Raw genomic sequence first — 16138 nt, forward strand, 5'->3', positions numbered from 1 at the left:
AACACCTGCTCCCATATAGCATGAATTCTGTATTACAGCTCAACTCCATGAACTTCATGCAGCAACATGTTCCTGCCTACAGCCCCCCCCTCCAATGCCTATCTCTCTCTCTCTCTCTCTCCCACTCTCAACCTAACCGGTCGAGGCAGATGGCCGCCCCCCCTGAGCCTGGTTCTGCTCGAGGTTTCTGCCTCTTAAAGGAAGTTTTTCCTTGCCACTGTTGCCAAGTGCTTGCTCATCGGGGGATCTGTTGGGTCTCTTTAAATAAATTTATAAAGAGTTTGCTCTAGACCTGCTCTATATGTAAAGTGCCTTGATGTAACTTTGTTATAATTTGGCGCTATACAAATAAATCTGATTTGATTTGATTTGATTTGATGAGTCACCACCTGCTGGATGAGGACAGGGAGAGAGAGAAGAGGAACTGGGAGAGACTTTGGCAGAACATGGTTAGTAAATGCAGTATAAATGCATAGAACTGGGTGAAACTGTGTTTTTTAAGAAGGATGGTTCTTATCAGCGCATGCAAGGGGGGAGGAAGGGAGAGCGAGCGAGTGGGAGCGAGAGAGAAAGAGGGAGAGGGGGAGAGAGGGTGACAGGGAGAGATAGACAGAGAGAGAGAGAGAGAGAAGCTCAGTCCTTCCCCCAGCAGCCTAGGCCTACAGCAGCATAGCTAAAGAGTAGAGTAGTAGACTTTAACTTTTTAACTATAAGCTCTGTCATACAGGAAAGTTTTAAGCTTGGTCTTGAAAATTACTAAAGAGTCCGCCCCCTGGACTGATACTCGAAGTCGGTTCCATAGAAGAGGAGCCTGATAACTGAAAGATCTGCCTCCAGATTTACTCTTGGAGACTCTAGGAACCACAAGTACACCTCCATCTAGAGAGCGGAGTGGCCTACTAGGACAGTAAGGAACTATGAGCTCTCTGAGATACGATGGAGCTTGGCCATTAAGAGCTTTATACGTTAAAAGAAGGATTTTGAATTCTACTCTATACTCTGTTAATATTCGTGCAACAGCGTTCTGAATCAGCTGAAGGCCTTTCAGAGATTTGTTTGGACATACAGATAGTAATGAGTTACAGTAGTCCAGCCTAGAAGTTACAAATGCATGGACTAGTTTTTCTGCATCATCCTGAGAAAGGATGTTTCTCAGGTGGAAGAAAGCTGCCCGACTAACTTTTTTTATGTGAGGGACAAAGGGCATGTCCTGGTCAAAAATTACTCCAAGGTTTCTTACAGTGGAGTTGGAAGCCAAAGTGATGCTGTTCAGACTGATGAGATGATTAGATAGTATTTTTCTGAGGTGCTTAGGGCCGAGTACAATAACTTCTGTTTTGTCAGAGTTAAGAAGTAAAACATTTCCAGTCATCCAGACTTTTATGTCTTCAAGACATGCCTGCAGTCTGACTATCTGAGTGACTTCATTGATAGGCACAGCTGAGTGTCATCTGCATAGCAGTGGAAGTTGATGCTGTGTTTCCTGATAATGTTACCTAGAGGAAGCAGATAAAGCGTAAAGAGGACTGGTCCAAGTACTGACACCTGTGGGACTCCATGACTGACTACAGCACATGAGGAGGAGCTGTTGTTTACATGAACAAACTGATGTCTATCTGATAAGTAGAATTTGAACCACCTTAGTGCAGTTCCTTTAATTCCAATTTCATGTTCCAATCTCTGTAGTAAAATATTATGATCTATGGTGTCGAATGCAGCACTAAGATCTAGAAGGATCATGGAGGCTGATCCATTGTCTGAAGCCATTAGAATGTCATTGGAGACTTTAACCAGTGCTGTTCCCAACTGTTCCCATCAAGATGGTTGTGTAGTTGTTTTGCTACAGCTTTCTCAATGATTTTAGAAATAAATGAAAGGTTTGATATGGGTCTATAGTTTGCCAAAACATCTGGATCAAGATTAGGCTTTTTAAGCTGGGGTTTGATGACCGCGGTCTTAAGTGCCTGAGGTACGTAACCCAGAAATAAAGTCAGATTGACCAAATCTAGAATGAACGGCTCAATTAAATAAAAGACCTCTTTAAAGAGGCTAGTAGGTACTGGGTCTAATAGACAGGTTGACGGTCTGGATAATGAAACTCTAGAAGCTAGCTCTGACAGATTCAGAGGTGAGAATGATTCTGGATGTAAAAGAGGCGTTGCAGCTGATTCCAGAGTTGCTGTATTCAGTAGGAGATTTTTATCTAATGTAGGCAAGAGCTGATAAATTCTTTGATCGTGAGAATTTTATCTTTAAAAAGTTAATAAAATCATCACTGCTTAGAGCTAAGGGGATCACTGGTTCAACTGAGCTATGGCTCTCTGTCAGCATGGCTACAGTGCTGAAGAGAAACCTGGGGTTGTTCTTGTTTTCTTCTATGAGTGCTGAGTAATATGAACTTCTAGCACTGCGGAGAGCTTTTTTATATATTTTTAGGCTATCTTCCCAGGCTCTGTGAGACTCTTCTGACTTACTGGAATGACAATTTCTTTCTAATTTCCTTGATGTCTGCTTTAAGGCACGGATTTGAGCCATCTGAGGTTTGTGCCTCTTAAAGGAAGTTCTTCCTTGGCACTGTCACCAAGTGCTTGCTTGGAGGGATTTTTTTGGGTCTCTTTAAATAATTCTATAGTGAGTTTGGTCTAGACCTGCTCTATGTAAAGTATCTTGAAGTACATTTCTTCAGGTTTGGTGCTATATAAATACATTTCATTTGATTTGATTTAAAGATGAGGGACCTTTCTGTAAAGTGGCAAATGCATCAGTGACAGTATTACCAGCACAGATCCCTGTCCCACAAGACATAATCAGCTAAGTGCTACTACTGCAGCGAGTGGGTTAATGTACAAAGTGCATGAAACCAAAAGTATCACTAATTACCTGAAAGTTTTGACTTTGAGAATTAGATTGTCTTTCAGGTGGCTAAAATCACTTATAACTACAATGTTATCAGACGAAGACACAGTCTGAAAACAGCTGTCCAAACTGACAGTAACTAAGAGCATTTACTTTAGTTAAAACATTTTCCAATAACCAGATGGCAAAATTAAACTTCTGGTCCAGTCTACATTCTGGTTCCATGGCCCCAGTCTGGCCCATTTACTTCACATCTGATCACATATATCCATAAATGCAGGGTAGAAAATGGCTGCTATCCTCTGTTGGGCCAAAGTGAGCCAAATAAGGGTCATGAGATCAGGATGTCTACAGGGGCTGAAGAAACACAAGCATGTGGCTCAAGAATGGACCTTGTTACTGTTAGGCAGAACTTTCACACTACACATCTGATCAATGCTCAGTGAGAATATTGATTGGTGCAGCTTTTCTACTTTTCCTTGAAAATAACTCACTCGTGCATTTGTGATATTGAGAGATTTATTTGGAAAATACATGCAAACAGGAAAAGAAGGACTTAGCTTTATAAGAAATGTATAGCATTATCTATTATGTATGATGAATGAGGTGGGATGCTGATATCCTAACAACCAAAACCCATTTAAGAGACAATACTAAACAATAACATTCATCGACCTCACAGTGAATTTGTATTTTCAGTGTGACACATTATGTGCCTTCCTTGTAAGACTAATTAGTGCAGCTACGAGTTGATATTGTTTTCTTATGGAGGAGTACACAGCCGTCACTATGGAAACATAGAGCTGGTGAGCTGGATGAAACTGGGCAGAGCTCCCCTTATCAAAAGCTAATGCTAAATTTTCCTTTTAGGCTTTGCTTTTCTCAGGGCAGTCCTGCTCTGCACCCTCCATGTTGTTTCCAAACCTCCAGTTCAGCTCTGCTGTCAACACCGAGCAGCAAGATTTCTGTGGGAGACAGGTAGAAAATATTAAAACAACCCCAATGGATATGTTAATTACACTGTGAGAGACTCTTCTCTACCTTGCCATCCTTAGTTTGCTTGCGGGCCTTGTATACAAGCTCCAGCAGGGCCAGCAAGAGTGCAATACCAAGTCCTAGGCCAAGGAGAAGGAAGAGGCCCCTCAGATCGTGGGGCTGCAGGGCCTCGGAGGTGCCCTCCCCTTCCAACCCCGTGCAGCTGCTGGCCCACCACTTGTCCCTCAGATATGTCAGCTCACCAGACTCACTGAGCTGAAGAATGGCCACAGTAAGGTTTTTGACCAGTGGGGAACCTGGTGGTAAAACAAAGAGGCCGGTGACTTCCAAAACTGCAAAACCACAAACATAAACCTACATAGATTTACTCCCATTCAAGAGCATGTGTGGTGCAACACTGAAGTTGGCTGGGCAGACCTCGCTCCCACTGTGTGTTATATTTCTACCAATACAAGTACAGCAGAAAAATTAGGCTGGACTGTACACAGCAGTGAAGTGCCAGAGCAGGGTCACAAAGTACAACACAATGTTGGAGAGATGTGCCTTTCAGACGTGGCTGCTTTATCTAACAGGTGCTGAATTTGAAGCAGAAAACCTGGAAATAAATAAATAAATAAAACGAAACAAGTCCCTTGCTGTTAAAATTCCAGCAACAGTGAACAGCTTTAGTCTGGCTTGTGGCCTTCGGGCCATTTCTGTTCTTCTCTTTACTCTGTTTTGACCTCCTTGAGTTTTTTTTCTCCATACACCTTGAAAGTAGAACACGTGATGATGATTCTAAGAAAAAGGAACAAAAAAACAAACAAACGAAAAAATTCAACTAAATAACTAGCTCTGACCTAAACAACCTGTGGAAGCTATAATTCAATTTCAACGCAGCACTCAACTCCAATCCAATGCACTCCCCTGCATCGGTAATACTGTATGTATTCCAATTTGATCAGATCTTTATCGCCCAGGACAAGGAGAAAACATCCTGCCAGGGCTGGAGGACTCACCCAGGGGTGCTGCGATGGAATAGGCTCTCATCGCAATGACTTCCTGTGATCGGGTCAGTTTGCAGTAGCGAGCCACAGCCAGGTCCAGAGACACAGCCTCTCCGATGAAGGCAAAGTTTCCCTCCTGTGCACGGCGGATGCCTTCCTCCATGTTGGACACCTGGCTCTTCTTTCGCTCAATGTGCTGATAGATACGCCGGTAAACCTGGTTGTTGGAGTGCTGTGACCGAAATGAATGGAAAATTAAAACATTATGAAATCATCCTACCTTAGCCCAGCCAGAACGACTCTAAGTTTTAGTCAGAGTCAAAGTTTTACTTCTGGATGCCTAAACGTGTTGGCTTTGGACAGCTAGTGCAAGTAAAATGATATCAATAATAATAATAATCATCATCTATATATATATATATATATATATATATATGTCAAATTATTTTTTAATGAGGCGCCCGTAACATCCATACTACAAATCTTGAAATACAGCACATCCGCAGCCGTACGGTACAATTGGCTACCTGCAAGAATTCCCGCTGTCCTGATGTCACATCAATCAGGCATCTGCGGATGTTTACAATTAACACTGTCACGTTTAAACTAACAACGACAAATAGATTTTGAAAACGGGAGTTTTAAAACCAGGTGGGAGGCTGAATATATGTTTATTTACATAAAGTAAACCAGTAAACCCGTGTGCCCTGTTTGTGTAGCAAATGTGGCTGCATTAGTATACAACAATGACAATTTTATTTATGGTTCCAAGTTTGCATGAGATATTATAAACAAATATATAAAATATATTTTCGTTGAGTGAATCTTGTCTGGATTGTGTTACCAGTTTCGCCAACATATTGTAGGCCACACTGTTGAGAAATAATCACATATGTAAAATTTTTAGGAGGCATTATTTCCCTGGTTGACAGTTTTGAAGACATTTAGGTTATGTTTATTAGAAATCCACACTTGCTGTTTAAAGAATTCATCTGTTGCTCTTAACTTTGGGGCAGATAGTGGTTTAACTGTATAGTGTGTGAATGGTCACATGACCAGGCCTCTCTACTTCCTGCCTGCACCTCAAACTATATAAGTATTTCAAGTACCTGAATTAACAACTGAAATATCTTGTACATATAAGGTCTACTGCTGATATATGATGAGAATTATATGCATTCCTGCATCTTTTGCTCATAAGAAAAGTAAATATAAGCACAGCAACATTTGTTACCGCTAGCATACCACATGGTTCTTGTGTCAAAGGTTTTGGCTTTTCATTTTATTTGTCTTATGTTTTTTTTCCTATACATCTTGAAACTACCAGGGGTTTTTGGATCTTCTAGAAATAAAAGAACCCCAAAGTAATGTGTGCTACATTGATGATTTAGTAAACTATAATGTAGGGATGCTCCGATCAGGGTTTTGGGGCCGATCACTGAAATCAGTATTGACCTATCCGTTACCAATTACCGATGACGCAGTGTCAATTTGAACTTGAAGCTTGCTTTTAATAGTGTAGCATTAATTGTCCATCTATTTAAGTTATTTTTTAACACTGTATATTAAGCATCATTAAATAAAGAGATTAGAGGGTATCATGAATTGTCAACTCTTTTATTTGCAGGAATATTCAATATTCCACATGCTTGAGGCTCAGTTTAAGGCTCAACTTTATCAATTAGTCATGGTCAGTCTCTGCTATTTTCTGCATATGATGAGTTAGAGCTTGGGTGGCTGGTATCATCTGCTGCAGAGGCAGTTGATGAGCTGATTTGTTTCGTTAGTTGTTCACACGGGGCAAGCAGGGAAATCATGTTTTCGACTAATTTGCATTGATTGGCGTTGAATGTCGCAGGTAAATCATAATCTGCTCCATCAGTGCAAAGTGCACGTTTCTGTTCTAAAAGGCTTTGCAACATGTACATATTACTGTTCCACCAAGTCGAGATATCCTGCTGTAGCCTTTTGGGATTCTGGATAGCTTGAAGCCGAGAGTAGGGAAGCGGGCTGTTTGAAATGCCCGACAATGCGTCTTCAAGTTGCGATGATATCACCTATGCTATGTTGATACAAGACCCCCTCATGCACAATAAGCTGGAGTGTATGCGACATGCACAAGTTTGGAAAATGTGCATCTCTCATGGCCTTTTTCCATATTTCTGGCATTATCTCACAAAATCACATTAACTTTCTCTGTCGGTATTCCCATGCTTGGAACATTTCTCTGAACACATCTGCAATAGCCTCCGCGGTGTGTGATACGGTGAATTCTTCCAAGTAAAGCACAACGTTAATGAGCTCATAGATTTCATGAATAAATTGCGCCATTAGCCTCAGCATTGACATCGGTGAGACACTCAAACTCCAAACTCCAAAACACCCGTGAAGCTGGCCGCTGTGGCTGTCTCATTCATAAGGGGATTAATATGTCCATACACTGCTAGGCACACATCGGTGAAGTATTTACAGCTTTGGTGAACACAACGTGGATCCAAGTGATTTACTAGACATTTAAACCCAATGTCGTCAACGACAGACAGTGGCTGGAGGTCCAGGCTCCTATATGTTCTCATTTCTTTGCCTTTGTTTCTTGCTGTCTTACAAACAGGGCTCAACACGCTGCAAAGTGTCTGATTGATAGCTGAGTAAGAGCCGACTTGGGTTGGCTAACAGTTCGTGCTCGGTCGCGCTTTTCCTTCTGACAAGTTAACTTGGATACTCGTTCCTTCATGTGGCAAACCCTTAAGTGTCTAATGAGGTTCCTATTGTTAAAATTTCTTACTTTCTCTCCTCCACGGGGAAAACTTCCAGACTGACGACGCCATCTCATCTGTTTTTTTTTTTTTTTTATTGTCTCGTGTGAGAATACCGATAATTGGCCGATGCTGATCAGGTCACCAATTTATCGGAGCACTACTATTATCAGACCTTCAGTTAAAACTCTTAGTTCTGCAGTTATTTAACTGTTTTATGAGACTGAAATAAAGTAATTTTGTTGCTGTCATTGGCATTTCAAAAACATTTTGAATACACTTTTAACCATGCTTAGTTGTAATATATTACATATGTTGGGTTATTCACATTTTTTATATATGTAAATAGATGATCCAGTTTACCACTAGCTAAAATTGTTGCCGAGTGTAAAACTTACATTTTCACTTACATAATTAACTGAAAAGGACCATATATATATATATATATGTATATGTGTATAGCGCTGTTGGCCCACAATAGGAAGGTTTGGTCCCGGCCTGGGGCCTTTCTATGTGTTGTCTGTATGTTCTCTTGTGTGTATATATATATAACTCCATAACTCCATAATACACACACATACACACACATATATATATATATATATATATATATATATATATATATATAATGTGTTATGGAGTTCTAAGGAGTGAAATGCATGCATATTCATATGCATATTTTGCAGGCAAAACAAAAAGTGTACAGAAGCTTTGAAAACAGGAGATTGCTGGTAAACTTGTGTGTCTTGCTTATGGAGTGAATGTGGCTATAATTAAAAATGTAAACAATTGCTATTTTCAAGTTTGCACCAGCATGTTCATATTTTGAAATTTTATAATTTTGACGGGAGCTATTTTTATGGAGAGCAAAATATTTTTTTTGTTTGTTTAATTAATAGGGAAAGTATAGCTTCTATCTATTTCAACTTATGCTAACGTTCAAAACTCTGTTAATTTCAGTCTGTTGAATAAATGCTCACTCTGTTAGGCCCGTGACCTTTGCTTTGAGTTTTGGCCCCTTGTGTGATTGAGTTTGTGGAGCTGTTCACCGTGCCTTAAAGAACTTCATGGTGGATCCACCATTAACAGCTCCATACTCGATCACATCCTGGTTGACAAGGTCTTCAAAGGTCTTAATTGAAATGTGTTTACTGTTGGATTGCAGCATGGCTTTGAAGTTGCCAAAGTAGCAGGCCAGCAGCAGTATGCTGAAGAGCCACCAGATGGCGCTGAGCAGACGTCCAGAGAGGGCTTTAGGATGAGGACCAGCACCTGGAGGACACAAACTGCTGTCAGATGACCAACTGCTGTTTGGTACAGCAGGAGATAGATAGAGATAGATAAATTTTAAATGAACTTTGCTACTGTTTGATGTTAATATATTTATATGTGTATTGTGTAGTTGTAACTGTAAGCAGGTATATAATGTTGAAAATATGAAAATGAAAATATAATGTTAGACGAGAGTTCATTAAAACAACATGAATATAAACATTCAATACAATGTTTATCATCTTCTCAGACCAGTAACTATGTGCACATAACAAGTTGTCCATAAACACATTGCCCTGCTGCATGCTGGGTAGGGGCTCTACCCAGTAATCCTCATCATAGCCCCTGATCCCCTATAATATAGAAGTTTATAGATTTTTTATATCCATGCAATGAATGTGAATATGAATTAAAATATAGATTATTAGCATGTGTTTGCATTTGTTACACCATGTTATCATATGTATATATTTTTAATGTATGCATATACAGTACCAGTCAAAACTTGGAGGAAAGTGTGTCTAGACGTTTGACTGGTACTGTATACACATCACTGTATCTGTGATAGATCTAAGATAATATATCCAGAGGACGTATACATGTGATAATAATTCCCTTTTATCATGAACATACAGTCATAGTAGCATATATGGAAACATCACTTTTGATATAGGGAAATAAATGGGATACAGTATATCACAGTTCTCTTTGAGAAGAAAGACAGAATGTACTGATAATGATAATCAGTGCCTGATTCTGGTCAGTTCAATTAGTAAAAACCTCCAAGGTCCCATATAGCACAAAGGTAGGTCCATATCTTCTTTGATCTTAAAGCAGGCCTAAATTCTCTGTGAATACTGTAAAAGTATCATAGTGTCCAGTCACCAGCTTTTTCAGAAACTGAGCCTTAAAATAAGCCATCAGAACTTGTGTAACTGTGTGATGTCACATCAAAAGACTCCATCCAATAATAAGGTAGTGGTGCAGCACAGTACAGAGAGGGCCAGGCAGTAACATTTGCTTTCAGTGACCATAGTTTTGTTCAGCTGACAACGGGCTCACCTTGCAAGGTAAGAGCTCCTGTGATGTACCAGAAGCTGTGCAGCAATGTGAAGTGGTGTTCCTCTGTGTTGGGGTTTACCCATTCAGTGGGGCTGATCCTGCAGGGGACAAAAAATAAAAAAGTCACAGTGGCAAGACACTCATGTCATTAGATGAAGTATCTAATAAGGCCACACATCTAATACTTTGGTTTTTATGAATTATGATTATCAAATAGTTTTACATTTTGTAATAAACATCAGGATGTGTACTGGGCACATGGAGGTCACAGGAGCTACAGCACATGGATCAACTTTTTCGGCGAGTTTTGAAGCCTGCACCCACCTGCCCACCAGGAAGATGCAAAGACCTGTCAGGAAGAATGCAATGAGGATGCTGACCCACATGTTGGTGGAGAAGGGTGACAGCAAACTAAAGGTGCAGTCTTCAGAGGCCAAGTCTTTGCGCAAGATGAAGCCAATCCCTGTTTGAATGAAGGGGGTGGTCATATCCACAAACTGCTCCCTGACTGCGGTGACGGTTAGTGGGGCCACAGCCAGGTCAGCCTCCTGTGGGACGGAATAGGCCAAGTAAATTAAGGTCTATATTGTGGGTAATGATTTGTAAGGGACAGCTGCCATTACAGGTACCAGTGCCCAGTACCAGACAAAGTGGTGGAAGGAAGGAGAACTGGTGAATTGGCAACAGGTTCACCAACGCTCACTGATGAGTGAGAGTAAAAGATGTACCATGTGGTCTGATCCAACAGAAGAGCTACTGTAGCTCAAACAACTAAAAAAATTTAATGTTGGCTCTGAGAAAAAGGTGTCGGAAAACAGCATCACAGTCAGGTTGGCCGTGCTAACCCCTGTTGACTGGCAACTGAAGGAGCATTTGAGTCTGAGGACTGAAACACAGAGCAATGAAAGAATGGGAAACCTACACAGTGTTAGGCAGATGGTTACAATGATATGACTGAATGATGGAAAGGATATATCATATTTGTGAAAATTCATTCATTCATCGTTAACCATGCATCAGTTTCTGGGTTGCAGGGGCTGCTGGAGCCAATGCCAGCCGACTCTGGGTGAAGGCGGGGTCACCCTGGACAGGTCACTAGTCCATCACAGCGCCAACACACAGAGACAGACAGAGACAAACAACCACTCACACTCGGGCCATGCTTCACTTTTGTGAAAATTGAAAACTTTAAAATAACAATATTTGTGGATTATTTGTGGTGGCATTTGGTGTCAGGACTGTTAATTTGATAAACCTTTATTTATCATGACCACTGATCCTACATACACACCATGAGCATTCTTAACCTGGTTAAAAGGGATTCTGTATTCAGACCACATGTTGTTGCATAAAAAATATGAACAGGCTCAAATAAGTCCACATGCTCAACAACAACAATTTGTCAGCCCCGTCATACTTCATCACAGTCATTACAGTAGCATGCTAAAGGTGGACTGTTAAGTGCTGTACAGTCTCTGACTTACCCCTCTGGTGATCTCACCAATCATGCCATTCCAGTTGCCACTGGAGTCCATAGCTCCATAGCGATTGTCCTTCACCAAGTGGATTTTGTAGAGGAAGCCCAGCTTCTTGGAGAGCTCAGACATCAGATCAATGCAGTAGCCCTCCAGCTCAGAGCCTCTGCTCATGGTGTATGGGTCTTCCTGTAAAACAGATCAAGATCAAATAAAGAGATTGTGGACCATTGCGGGAGAAATGGGTTACAGACTCTTTAAATAAGTATGTATTTTACCCTGGAAAAATCTCTTTAAAGGTTCCATATTGGCATATTGTATGACGTGAAGTGTCCATGCCATTTTCCAATAGACACAAACTGAGCCTTAAATGAACAATTATGACCAATGTAGGGTTGTGAATTCACAAGTCTCAGGCATGGTCCAAACTCAGCACAAATGTGTCCATAGTAAATCTGTCAAACTGATTGAGCCCACCTCTCATATTGTACTAATTGCACTATAGTTGGTACAGTAGAGGAGATTGATTTCTACTCACACAGGCAGACATTAGGCTGTGTGTAACCAGTGTTGCTTGAATACTAAATGTATGTGTCTTGTGCTCACTGTGAGTTATGAAAATTATGCAGGCTGTCAGATCAAGCTGTCTGCAGCTTGTGAACAGGCAAGGAAGGCACTTTGACTAGGAAGTGTTGGTCAAGTGGAGAGAAACTACATGAGACCACTGCCACCTCAGCCCTCTGTCTAGAGAGAAGCACAAAGAACCAGTACCTTTATAGTGGTGATGGATAACTCCTTTGCATCTAAAAAAAACCCAAAAAACACAATAAATTCATCTGGTGATAAACAGAGACAACATAATCAAACACATGAGAATGAGAGTGTGATACACCTTGGGTGAATATTGGTTTGATTTCAAACCATCTATGTCTCTACAAGTTTAAGTGAAGAGTAGCTTCTGAACGCTTAATGAGGCAAGTTGTTGCTCTGACTTGTTTTTCTGTAAGCAGGGAAGCCAAACAGTCACTCCTGGGACAATGACAGTCTTCTTGCAGATCTGAGAAATAGGCTCCACATTCAAAGTGCATACTTACACAGTTACAGCAGGAGGTGGCGGGGGAAGACTGGATCAACATGGGGACTCATCATTAAGTATGTGTTTTGCTGCTCGGAACCCCCCTTTACCAGCCTGACCCACATCCAAAGATGCTGTATCTGTGACCAATTGCATTTGCAGTGTGACCAGCAGGATCTAATATGCCCTGCTAGGGTCAATCCAAGAAGGGAGGGAGGAAACGGAAATCTGCGGAGATGCCTGTCATATCACCGCCTGCCTGCAGAGTCCTTCCACAGCATGGTTAATTGATTTATCACAGTACCCACACCACTCCACCCCTCCATTGGTGAGAATAGGGGCGCTGTCAGATTGGATGATAACTCCTCTATGCCTTGATACAACTCCAGCTGTCAAACAGGGCCAATGGGAGAAAGATACCCTACCTAGGCCAGCCAGAAATGGCTGGCACAGAGCTTTGAGGAAGGGCTGTTCTGGAGGAATGAAGGAGCTCTGGGCAAAATTAAACCTTGATGGGTGGAGCCAGTTACACAACAAATCATGAGTTTTTCCTCAAAATATATTCAAATATTTTTTATGGTCTTACACTTTAAAGGTTGATAAAATTGTTGCTCAAGAGACCTTAGTAACCAAAGTGAAAACTTTGATAAATGTTGGAAAGACTTGGATTACTCCACTTTAGATAAAGCACTGCCAGCTAAGGGGAAATTAACCTGGTCTGTTATACTGGTACTATCATGTCTTGGAAAGTTGTATGAAATTCATCATGTATTGTGTATCTGTATGATTACGTATGATGAAACTGCTTAATAAGTGAGTGTGATACTGACACTGTGGTGCCATGATACCAAAATTACAGTACAGGCTTTTGGACATGAGAAGAATATATGCAGGAAAATGGACCAATAAATGCTTGACAAGGTAGATTTTAATATTAGACCTCATGTTAACCTGGATAAGGCAGTTTTGGGAGAAATACCAAGTAAATGCAAGATGCTGTTGAAAGAAAGGTGAGAGAAGCTTCCGGCCTCACCTGTCATTGTAGCTGTTACATTGTCACAGTAAAGATGGAGGAGCAAAGCACGAACAAGTGATAAAAAAAACAAGTGAGCAGTCTGTCACAGTCTGGATTTGTAGATGTGATACTTTGAGGACTCCAAGTCAGACTGAGGAAATAGATTTCAGGCCTGAGATTCAGCCAGAAGGTTGATTGAGTTGTCCAGTCGTTGATTCCCAGTTCCACCACTGTGCATGCCGTGTCCTTATATTGTCTGGCAACATACCAAACTACAAATTGCTTCTCTGCCTTTATTTCAAATGGTACATTTACATTTTTATACCATTATACCAATACTCTTTTCTGATTGGTCTGCAGGTGTGTGTTAAAACCGTTTAATGCACAAGTAGTTTGGATAAACTTTGCAGGCTAACTGCTCTAAATTCATCTGCACCTGTAACCATAGCTACATAATGAGCCCAGCTGTCAAACTGTCAACTGTCAACTTGTCAACTGCAACTTCCCAGGAAAAAACTAACAGAAATGGGTGATTTTAAAATTTCTTTTTACTTATTTGGAGAGTACAAGAATTTTGAGGAATGGGCTGTTGCAGAAGAAGTGACAAAAATCAAGAGAAAAACGTCACAAGGAACTGAAACCTGAAGAGCTGCAAATGATAGAAGAGGAGAAGGATGAGAGAAATATTGAAAAGACAACAAAATCAGCAGTTAAGATATTGACTGACTTTCTCTGCCAAAAACAAAAGAACACGGGTATGTCATTGGCGTGGTTGTAAAAGGGATGTGTTCATTCCTTGTCATGACAATGGTAAGATTTCTTCAAAAACCTTTGATTTTGAGAACAAAACTTTCACCAAAAGTTGGCAAATCCTTTTATTCCTATATCCTTGGAAAATGACCATGGCATAAGCGGGTTAATCCATGAGTAGGTGTGCTTCAAATGGTTTTAATGCACAGCATGGAGTCGAAGAACTAGTTTCCCCCCTCCCTTCTTGGATTGACCCTGGCAGGGCATATCAACCCTAACGTATATGACTGCTACTAATATTCTTCTGAGATCTGTATAAGAATCGGCACATTAATTCTGATTACAAACACACCCCTGCACCTTATTTATTTTAATCTGATATGTCCATATCAGTATGTTAAAGGCATACTGAATACATCCTTGCCCCCTTGCTTGTGCCAAAAGGAAGCCAAGAAGCTTCCCTTTCCAGTCGAGCAGATCATCCTTGTCCCTTAATTAAGGGATTTGAAGACAGTGCAGTATGCAGGCACTGCATTTACATCATTCTCTGCTCACTGAACTCGAACTCACTGACTTTGTCTTTGCCAACCCAGCAGTTGTGCTTCCAAGAAAAGTTTGCAAAAAAACAAAAGAGCAGAAGCAGCTGCATTCTTCAATGTGCAAACGGCAGAGTGGGAACAAAGGCAGCACAGAGCCAGACTGTTTTTTCAGCTATTGCCATTTCTGCCAAAAAACATGACTTGCGCATCTTACCTGCTGCGAGCATCCATGTAGTCACAGCTGCCACACAAAAGACCAGAACAATGTGGTGTCTCATTTTGCTGAAAATCACACTGTAAGAAAAACACAAGTAATCTCAGATGTCTTCTGACCAGGAGAATCTGAAAAAACTAAACGATAAACATTAAGATATTGAAATACTATGTGGAAATAAGAAGCTACACAATAACAGTTCCCTTACCAAAGTTATGTCAGCTGCAGTGTGGATTACAACTGCGTAGGGACTAGTCCAGGAATTTGCTCAAATTCACAACTGTGGGAATAAGCCAATGGAGAGGGTGGTGCCCAGGAGAACCTAGTGGGGCCTTGTATGGGGGAGTCCATGGAGGGAGGAGATTCAGATTGTAAGGGGAGTCTGAGAATGAAGAGATATATCAATGCATTCTTGTGTTAAAGTATTCCAGCGACAATGTAACAAGGAATGATAAAATTGGATGAACACAAATGTGTTTTTATTTTCCAGCTACCTTTTGATTGTGATGTAATGCACCCTAACAGTCAACACACTTTTGTAGCTTCTTAACGGGATCTCGAGGAAGGTTGAGAGTTCATAGTTAGGGGTGGATGCTGGGTGTAATGACGTTACAGTTGAATGGATTGGAGGGAGGACTGACGACCTGTCCAGAGTGCACCGCGCCCCTTGCCCAGAACGTTGGCTGGGATTGGCTCCAGCAGCCCCATGACCCTGAAACGGAAAAGCAGATGGTAGAAGATGTATGGATGGATGGATTTAAAGGAATGCAGAACCAAAGGATGACAACATGTTGTTTCAGATAACTATTTCTTGAGGGGGCCTCTTAACATATGCTGTGTTACAACAAAGCACCTCAAGTAGCTGTTGTTAACTCCTGGAAGCCTGACTTATGATTTATAACTTCATAGTGTATTTTAAGGACAGTGTGATATGTTCGTTAGTTTTTTTTTAACCATAAACTGAAAAACACAAATATATGTGTGATCATCATCCTTTGAAGACAGGCAGTGATTCACTCTTGAAAGGAAGGACTGAATCACTCTGAGGAAAAATAAAAAAAAATTCTCAAGCTACACAGAGCTCTGAGGTTTCACTTGAGAAGCTAGGCCATGCCACATTGTCAGGACAAACACTGCTTTAA

At 40.9% G+C, this 16138-nt stretch overlaps 1 protein-coding gene across 1 annotated transcript; it reads right to left on the minus strand.

Moving 5' to 3' along the window:
- Positions 1–3363: 3363 nt before the first annotated feature.
- LOC115046284 (glutamate receptor U1-like) lies at positions 3364–15351 on the minus strand. Its single transcript, XM_029506558.1, has 10 exons — positions 15205–15351; positions 14997–15076; positions 12175–12206; positions 11413–11592; positions 10253–10476; positions 9929–10026; positions 8649–8866; positions 4851–5070; positions 3898–4148; positions 3364–3821 (listed from the first exon to the last, which is right to left on the minus strand). Exons 2-10 carry the CDS (start codon positions 15058–15060, stop codon positions 3723–3725), a joined length of 1386 nt encoding a protein of 461 aa, XP_029362418.1. The 5' UTR covers positions 15061–15076; positions 15205–15351; the 3' UTR covers positions 3364–3722.
- Between the last annotated feature and the right edge of the window lie 787 nt (positions 15352–16138).

The sequence above is a fragment of the Echeneis naucrates genome, chromosome 7, assembly GCF_900963305.1.
Source record: "Echeneis naucrates chromosome 7, fEcheNa1.1, whole genome shotgun sequence".
Lineage (NCBI taxonomy): Eukaryota > Metazoa > Chordata > Actinopteri > Carangiformes > Echeneidae > Echeneis > Echeneis naucrates.